At 36.8% G+C, this 10000-nt stretch overlaps 1 protein-coding gene across 1 annotated transcript in view; it reads left to right on the forward strand.

Annotated features, from left to right (window-relative positions):
* LOC137639400 (uncharacterized) overlaps window positions 1-10000 on the forward strand; it is a 25848-nt gene that overhangs the window by 8859 nt on the left and 6989 nt on the right. Inside the window, exons 3-5 of the mRNA XM_068371674.1 lie at window positions 5018-5279; window positions 5370-6517; window positions 6921-7793. Of these exons, the coding sequence (XP_068227775.1) occupies window positions 5018-5279; window positions 5370-6517; window positions 6921-7793 (2283 nt within the window). The remainder of the gene's footprint in view (window positions 1-5017; window positions 5280-5369; window positions 6518-6920; window positions 7794-10000) is intronic.

The raw sequence follows: 10000 nt of genomic DNA on the forward strand, positions 1-10000 counted from the left end.
TCTTTACGCCCTGACAATTTATAGAAGGTTTAATGGAGTCAAAAGCTCTTTAATCCAGCCAACACTGTGTATGGAGATACAAATTCAAAACTCCCCCCTTTCTCTCATATCTGGATGAACATCAGTTCCGTGTCAACTTGGAAGGGGGTGGAAATCAAGACATATCTCTCCGACAGAACCTTTTTTTTTTTTTTTTTTTTTTTTTAAACAAGGCAGAATAATCTCGTCAGTCTTCGTTAAGGGCAATTCGATTCTTTTTCAGCTAGGGAGGTTTTTAATCCTCCCAGCAGACGGAATTTTATTAAGACATCCTGTTGCTGGAGCGATAACGAACTTGTTCTTTTAAGATGGGAGAAGCCAGCGCTGTCTCAAAGTGTATTACGGAGGCGAGTAATAGTTAAGGAAGGGGATTAGCCATTGATCGCCATTTACGATAATTCCTTTTTTTTAGACCACAATCAACACACACACACACACACACCCTGAGAGAGAGAGAGAGAGAGAGAGAGAGAGAGAGAGAGAGAGAGAGAGAGAGAGAGAGAGAGAGAGAGAGAGAGAGCATAAAAGGAACCTTAGAAAGACAAGATGTCGTCTTGTAACTGTCTTGGCCATTTGAATTTGATTTTCCCTCTATACGATTTCTCCGCTTTGCTTTTATTTTACCCAATTTCCTTTTACACAGTTCCTTCCTCTTCTCCTTACCTTCCATTCACCATTTTTCTATATTATTGCAACGTGAACCATGTCAATTCTTTAGCCATGTTTATAATGGCATATTTTATACTTTTCAATACTAGCATTTTCCGCTTCTCTTCATATTACTATCTTTTTTAAAAACAACCAAGTTTTCAATATTGTTTATGAACTAAGAAACCAAATATTTTACATACATAAACATACATTTATATATTTTTACACACTATATATATATATATATATATTTATATATATATTTATATATATAAATATATATATACATATATATATAATGTATGTATGAATGTATATATATATGTATATATACTGTATATATGTATGTATATGTGCATTTATATATATATATATATATATATATATATATATATATATATATATATATATACTGTATATATGTATGTATATGTGTATTTATATATCATATATATATAAATATATATATATGTATATATATACATATACATATATACACACACACACACACATATATATATATATATATATATATATATATATATATATATATATATATAAATATATATATATATATATATATATATATATATATATATATATATATATTATTTATTGCTAGCACAAATACAACCCTGGTTGGAAAAGCATAATGCTGCAAGCTCAAGGGCTCCAACAGGGAAAGTGCCTAGTGAGGAAAGAAAATAAGGAAATAGACAAACTGTTATATGCAAACAAACTATTTATATAAGTAAAGATTAAAAAACTGAAAAAAATATTCAATAACGTTAAAATAGATCTGACTTATATAAACTATATAACGAGACTTATGTCAACCACCTCGACACAAAAGCACTTACAAAAAGTTTGAACTTAACATTTCTCCGAATCAACTACTTGATTAGGAAGATCATTCCACAATCCGGTCACAGCCGGAATAAAAATTCTAGAATACTGTGAAGTCTTAAGGCATGTCTGTTAGAATTAACTGTATCCGGAATAAAAATTCTAGAATACTGTGAAGTCTTAAGGCATGTCTGTTAGAATTAACTGTATACCTAATACTACGTACAGGATGGTGCATTCTGGGAAGATCTGAGTGCGATGGATGATCTGAATTATGAAAAATATTTTGCCAAAATACACATACAACTAATTAAACGACGGAACCAGGGATTCGTATTTCAGATCCGCAGTAAGAGCTTTAACCCTTTTACCCCCGGGATATTTGGAAATTTCCAACCCTTAACCCCCAAGGGGTTATTTTTTTCCCAGCACATTTTGCAGTATATTTTTTTTTAAATTGCTTTAACAGCCTTAATTTTTGTCATAGAGAGGTCAGGTTGGTCTCATTCTCTTGGAAAATGCCTGAATTTTCTCAAAAAATAAAAAAAAAATATATGAAAAACTAATTTTTATAGCATTTTTTTGCAAGGACGTACCGGTACATCCATGGGGTTAAAGGGGTTAATAGATCAAATTTCTATCCAACAAATTACGACGAATCAGCAGCTAAAGACTACACAGGTAAAAAATGCTCAAAACACGGGGAAATTAAAGAATTAAAATATTTCCTAAGGACAGACTGATAACCGAAAATCTTAAGTGTTTCTCAATAATTTTGTTTATATCATACTGTATATTTAGATGTTTAAAGAGCATATTTTATTCATTATTTGCTGAATTTTAATTATGTGCATAATCTTCAATAACCTTTTTTAGATAAGGTGTTATAGTAGTTTGGAGTCAATGTATAGCAATTTTAGATTTATCTAGTAGTTTTCAAGATATGCAAATGCATTGAAACTTATCCTAGATTACTGTGAATGAGGATTATCTGGTTTGCACATAACAATGAGTACAGTATGCCTAATGTAAACGGTATTTTCTATAGTGAATTTTATTAGTTATGTCTTTCTACATTATTTTACCCTTTGATTTTAGAAGAAATTTTTTATCCTAAGGAAGATTTTTATTGAAATGCTTAAATAAATCAACATAAACTATTTATTTTTTACTCATATTCGTCCTGCCTGCTGTTAAACATACAGTCACTGAACCCCAGCGCGAGGAGTGCGTGTAGCTGGAAGATACCTTTCCTTGAAGATGTCATCAGACAGAAGTCAAGGACCAACTGTCTCCCATTTATAGCTCTCAAGGAGTCGTGGTTAAAACCAAGGTCTATAGATTAAGGAGGTCTTCTCAACCCCGACCAAAAATATGACACTTCTGCGCAGGTACAGACTGTGACGTAGGCAGGACCTATAGGTGCGGCCAAGGTCTATAGACTATTTCCACTCAAGCATACCAAAGGTCGATCACCCCTCGACCGGGCAGTTGTTTACAAGTAAACGTGGTGTACACTTCCGCCTTGCTGATTAAAGCTGTTTTATATATAACAAAATGCCCAGTAATTGTGCAGTTTTCGGATGCTTCTCATATAGAGGAAAAAGTAAGGATCTCACTTTTCATAAATTCCCTAAGGACATCATTACAAGGAAAACGTGGATTCAGCTGTGCAAATGAGAAGATCTTATTAATGGGGAAAACGCTCAGATATGTAGTAAACACTTTGAAGCTGATGCATTTGAAAGGAATTTGATGTATGCATCAGCAACTGCTGTAGTAAAAGCTAATTTAAAGAAATACTTTTCACCCAAACAAGTAGCATGTCTTGTCACTGGAAGTAATATTAATACTTGGGAAGACGATGATTTCAGCAAAGCCTTAACGTTACGCAGTTTGAGTCCAAAAGCTTATAAGTTTTTAAGAGAAGAGTGGAAATTACCTTTTCCTTCTTTATCAACTTTATATCGCTGGTCAAGTAAGATAGCTGTAGAGCCTGGCATTTTGGAATCGGCAATCCACTTATTAAAAATAAAATCGGAGTCAATAATGGAACACGAGCGTCTGTGTGTAATTTCATTTGACGAGTGCAGTGTTGCACAAATTTGGAGTTACGATAAAGGCGCGGACACTTTGTATGATCCTAAATCCAAAGTACAATGCGCAATGATCAGAGGACTTACGACTTCCTGGAAACAAATTATTTATTATAATTTCGACACTAACATGAAAAATTATCTCCTTTTTAAATTGATTATTCGGGTTGAGAAAGCTGGGTTTCCTGTAGTAGCCATGGTTAGTGACTTAGGATCAACAAATATCAGTTTGTGGAATTCCTTAGGCATTTATATAGACAATTCTGCATTTGTTAACCCTGCTGATGATAACAGAGAAATACATGTGTTTGCCGATGCACCGCACCTAATAAAACTCATTAGGAAAAATTTTCTTGATCATGGATTTGTATTGTCAGGAGATAGGTTTGCTCTTTGTGGTTCAGTCAGGGAGTTAATTATGAAAAACAAAAGCGATCTACGGACAGCACATAAACTCTCTGAAAAGCACATCAATGTTATGGGTATGCAACGCATGAATGTTGAACTAGCGGTGCAATTACTGTCCGAAACAACATATAAAAATGCCTTCGGTACTCGGGTAACAAAGGTCTGCTTGAAGATAAGCATTGGGAAACCACAACTCAGTTTATATATCTTGTAGATACCTGGTTCGATTTATTCAATTCTCGAGTACCTTGTGATAGGAAGCCATCAAGAAATGCCTATGGGATGAATCTGGACCTACAAACTAAAACGTTGCAAGATATGATTCGAGTATCTAAAGAAATGAAAGTAATTAAAAGCAATAGGCTCTATCATTTCCAAAAAGGCTTAATTATATCGTGCAATTCTTTAATGAAGCTGCTGATAATGGTCAAAGGAGCGACAGATAAATTGACTGATTTAATTAGCCAGTGTTTTAAAAGCAATGATATCCCATTACCATACAAAGTGATTCAATTTTTTGTTAGATGTCGTACATTTTTTTAGAATTTGTGTTTTAAATAGGAATATTAGTTCATCAAGAAAAGCGCAGAATAAAATGAAAAAGCTCACAACGTGATATAGAACATAACAAATATATATTGTGTATATATCATTATTTATTTTATGAATTTAAACTGTCTGTTGCTCGACAAATTTCAGTTATTTACATCATCAAATATTTGTTTGGTTGTTTGAGTGTTATAAAGTTATACATTTGTAATCTTACTTTTATTATCCTAAAAGAATAAAATATAAATCTTCGAAAAGATTGAAAAATACAAAGCAGAAAGCATGGTTCCTATATTTTCTTATGGAAGTTCGACAGCTTACTCAGCCACGGCTAAGTCTGAGTGACGTCATCGCTCTGACCGACCCGACTCCCACCATCCGGCTACCTGCGCACTAAGGTGGCCTGAGAAGACCTCTTATATCTATAGACCTTGGTTAAAACCATATGTTCACGACGCTCAAATCAGCATCGAAGACTACAATATTCATCGATGCGACCGTAGCACTAGGGTTGGTGGCGGGGTTATTCTTTATACCCACTGTGATCTTCCAATCACAAATACGGAGAGGCTTGACCAGGATTCCTGCCAGCTTCTTATGTGTACATCGGAGCCTTCCAAGATGATTATCTGTGTTCTGTATAGACCTCCATCAGCACCCCTTGCAGATTTCCAGGCGTGTCTCAGTGCGGTACATGACTACACAGAAGGCAAAGAAGACTTTGATATTTGTTTTCTAGGCGATTTTAACTTCCCAGACTTTACCTGGGATCCTCCCTAGGCACACCCACCAAGCTCATCCACTGATCTCTTAGAGAAGTTTATGAACAACCACCTTTTCAGTCAATACATCCTCCAACCCACACGTCAAGGCAACACTTTAGACCTCTTTCTCACCAACTCAGCCTCGCTTGTGACCCATGTGGATGTGAAACCTACGAGAATGTCTGATCATGATCTGATAGAGATTTACCTATCCTACAATCCATGTCAGCCAAATGTCAATGCTCCTCCGATGTTTGACGCCGCCTCGTTCCTGGGACTTGATTTTACTAAAGCAGACTTTTCCAGCATCAGCAGTAAAGTTGAAGCTGTAGACTGGCATGATGTTCTCGAATCTAACGGTATAGATTGCTTTCCGGAAACCTTTAGGGACATGTTACTTAGTATATGTCAGGAACACTGTCCTCCCAAGCTCCCCCCTAAGCACCAGAGATCTCACATATTGCGTCGCCTCTCCCGCAAAAAGCGAAGACTTCAAGACAGGTTAGAGAGAGCAACCGTGGACCCTTCTACTCCCTCAGAGCTCATCCAACGTCTTAACAATGAGATTGCTCTTGCCCACTACGACATCAGAGATGCAATTGTCAACGAGAGACACTTCAGAGAAGAGGTAGCTGTCGGGAAGGTCAAATCAAATCTAAAGTACTTTTATAGCTATGCTAAGAGATTTTCCCGGCAAAAACAGACCATTAGCATGCTTTTTGATGAAAGCAATAATATTTGTACTGATCCTCAGCAAATAGCCAACATATTGCAAACCCAGTTCAAATCTGTTTTCAGCAACCCAAGAGATGTCGACATTGCTGCAGCAGACTTTACACCGCCGACAATTACAGAAAGATTAGAGGACTCCCAATTACTTTTCAGAGAGGGAGATGTTATATCTGCCATTGATGACATGAAGGCAGACTCAGCCCCTGGCCCTGATGGTATCCCTTCTGTGCTGCTCAAGTCCTGTAAACATGGGTTGGCACGACCTATTTTCATCCTCTGGTCACAATCCTTTGAATCAGGTGTAGTCCCGTCCTTCGACAAGAACTCCGTTATTTGTCCGCTCTACAAAAAAGGGAGTCACGCAACTGCTTCAAATTACCGACCTGTATCTCTGACCTCCCATATCATCAAGATATTTGAGCGTTTTATTAGGTAACGCCTTGTCCACCATCTGAGTCCAACAGCCTTCTATGCAGCCAACAGCATGGTTTTAGGTCAGGTCATAGCTGCTTAACCCAGCTTCTCCATCACTTCGATAACATTCTGGAAAACTTTCTTGAAGGAAACAATACCGATTGCATTTATTTGGACTACGCCAAAGCTTTCGATAAGGTGGATCATGCCCTACTCATCAAGAATTCTCCAAGTATGGAATCCATCCGAAGATTGTAAAATGGATCGAATCATTTCTTAAGGATCGCACACAGCAAGTCGCAGTTGAAGGCCAGTTCAGTGTTGCAGCCTTAATTTTGAGTGGAGTACCTCAAGGAACTGTTCTGGGTCCTATACTATTTCTTATATTAATAAACGACATAACACTGTGTGTAGGCAACAGTGTCGTTCGTTGCTTTGCTGACGATACAAGGATTATGAGAGCAATATCAACTACTCCTGATATGGTACTCTTGCAACAGGATCTGAATACTGTTACCCAATGGTCAACTAAGAACAACATGTCGTTGCATGAAGATAAGTTCGAGTTTATGAGCCATGCAGTAAATAGGAGGAATCTTTTGCTACAATTACCGTTTACTGCCGACCTATATCAGTATTCAACGTCCAAAGGCACTCTCACTCCTTCCGACCAACTGAGAGATCTTGGAGTTACTGTTACCTCGGACCTAAAGTGGACTGCTCATATCAAAGATATGGCCAACAAAGCAAGACAAAAAGCCGGATGGGTTCTCAGCGTCTTCTTTAACCGGAGTCCTACCATCATGCTAACTTTGTACAAGTCTATGGTACGCAGTCTACTAGAGTACTGTTGTCCTCTGTGGAATCCCCAAAGTGTGTCAGACATCGAAGAACTGGAAGGAGTTCAGCGGACTTTTACTGCACGAATTGCAGGGGCTCAGCATCTCAACAACTGGGAGAGACTCAAGAAACTATCCATCATGTCACTGCAACGCCGACGAGAACGGTATATCCTGCTACACATGAGGAAGATTCTCCATGGATCAGTCAGCAACGACCTGAAGATCAAGTTTGTGTCTAGGCCTCGGACTGGCTTTAAAGCAGTCGTTCCTCCTCTGCAAGGGGGCGTGGCAGCCTATAACCAGAGTCTATATGACAAGTCTTTCGCTGTCATTGGCCCACGTCTCTTGAACTGCCTCCCAGTACACATTAACAAGATTGGAGAATTCGAGCCATTCAAAAGAAAACTCTCATCTTTGCTCCAGCGAATTCCTGACAAGCCTCCTGTTAAGGGGTATACATCTCCTAACACCAACTCAATCCTGGACTGGAGGATGGATCCAGCTACATTGGAGCTATGGGGCGGTCAAGATAGTTGATGACCCTGTTGCAGCGCACTAAACCGGACTTAAGTAACATAAGTAAGTCAGTCATTTTTATATGGAACTGAAAAAAAAAATCAGACCGAACGAGGTTCTCAGGAGTTATTTAGCAATAAAGAATCACACAGAACGTTAAAGGAATTGTATACAGTTAAAGTTACATCGTCAATGTAAAGATCTGTATGCTGAGGAGCCATTATCCTTGACCTATTCACAATCATGCTTTGGGTTATGTTACGGTTCAACTTCATACCCCATAATTTGCACCATGCACTAATTTTAGCGATATCTCTAGTAAGGGATACTGATGCAAAGAGTAGCATCATCTGCATATACAAGGAGTTTGTTTTCCAGGCAAAACCACATATCATGGGTATATATGCCTAGAACGTAACACTACCCTGGGGAACACCAGATATTCCTATAGTCACTAGCCTCTACAATCTATTACTTGAAAATATAATAACGTTCGTTAACAAAAGACCTACCTATTCCCATATGTTCATGTTTACTAAAAATCAAGTCCAATCATACGAACTTCATGAACATAAGCAAGGGATTTCAGTACAGCACTGGTAATTGTAAAAAGGATATCAAATGGTTCAAGGCCTCTGCAAAAGCCAAACACCAATTAAAGGAAAATATGATTACCTTCAACATACCTATTTAGGCCTTTTGCTAAAAGCCGTTCAAAAACTTTAGATAATGTGGGCCTTATGGAAAATGGCCGGTTATCAGCAGCACTGGAGTTACCGCAAATATATAAACTCCCATGGAGTAACATTACCAATTCTCCAAGAACTGCAAAAAGAGCCTCTTTAAGCAAATTTGCGAAAAATAACAGACAAATTATGAGCTAAGAAATCAGCGGTCTCTATAAAAAACAAAGGGAAATTACCGCCAGTGTTTACATATGACTGTATATAAAACATTCACAGGATACCAAGCAAGTATAAGAAAAGGAAATTCGAATGTTGGCTTGATATCAAGAACCGTTGATCTTAATTTGAATGGTATTCAAATTAAGTACAGTACATAAAGCATGGTAGTATTATTACCATTATTTAAAATATAAAAATAAGAACCAAATAACCACCTGATTAGAGCAAAAACAAATTCCTCACGAAACAAAAGCGAAAAGAAACGATCCCTGGGATAAAAACTTAATGACAACCTGTAATTAGCTGACGTGCAAATAATTTATTCCTTGCCAATCCTCATTCTTTTTCAGTCCATGAGATAGTTGCCTTAATTAGCTCTACTCCTTTGAATTTGTTACTGGCCAACCAATGAGAGTTACTTATGTAAACCTTCGACTGGACAAAGCAAAGCAATTGATCCCACAGTGTATTGGCTGAGTGGAAGAACTTACGATTGTAAATGACCTTTCACAGACTAGGGTCATCTATTAACATTACCCTCTCTCTCTCTCTCTCTCTCTCTCTCTCTCTCTCTCTCTCTCTCTCTCTCTCTCTCTCTCTCTCTCTCTTTCCGCACGACAAGAAGCTGGAGTTCATTATTAGCAGACCTTCAATGTTGCAATAATTGCATTCATGTTTTATATTCTTTACTATTAGTAATTTAGACGTATTAATTTAATCAAAACTGTACACACAGATGGTTAATAAACTAAAACAAACAAATACACACATGTAAATATCTTTTTATAGTTTATGTATGGAAGATCTATTTCACCGAGTTAAAATATGGTATTTTAATATCTTTATTTCCTTTCCTTACTGGGCTATTTTTCCCTGTTGGAGCCCTTGAACTTATAGCATCTTGTTTTTTAATTAGAGTTGTAGCTTAGCTAGTATATCATTATCATTATTATTATTATTATAATAATTATTATTATTATTATTATTATTATTATTACAAGCTCAGCTACAACCGTAGTTGGAAAAGCAAGATGCTATAAGCCCACGGGCTCCAAAAAGGGAAAAGAAGCCAGTGAGGAAAGAAAACAAGGAAACAAATAAACTACAAGAGAAGTAATAAAAAACAAATCCTTTTAAAAACAGTAACAACATTAAATTAAATCTTTCATACATAAACTATAAAAACTACCAAAAAAAATAGGAAAAGGAAGAAAAGTAAGATGGAACAGAGTGCCCGA

Source organism: Palaemon carinicauda, chromosome 4, assembly GCF_036898095.1.
Source record: "Palaemon carinicauda isolate YSFRI2023 chromosome 4, ASM3689809v2, whole genome shotgun sequence".
Lineage (NCBI taxonomy): Eukaryota > Metazoa > Arthropoda > Malacostraca > Decapoda > Palaemonidae > Palaemon > Palaemon carinicauda.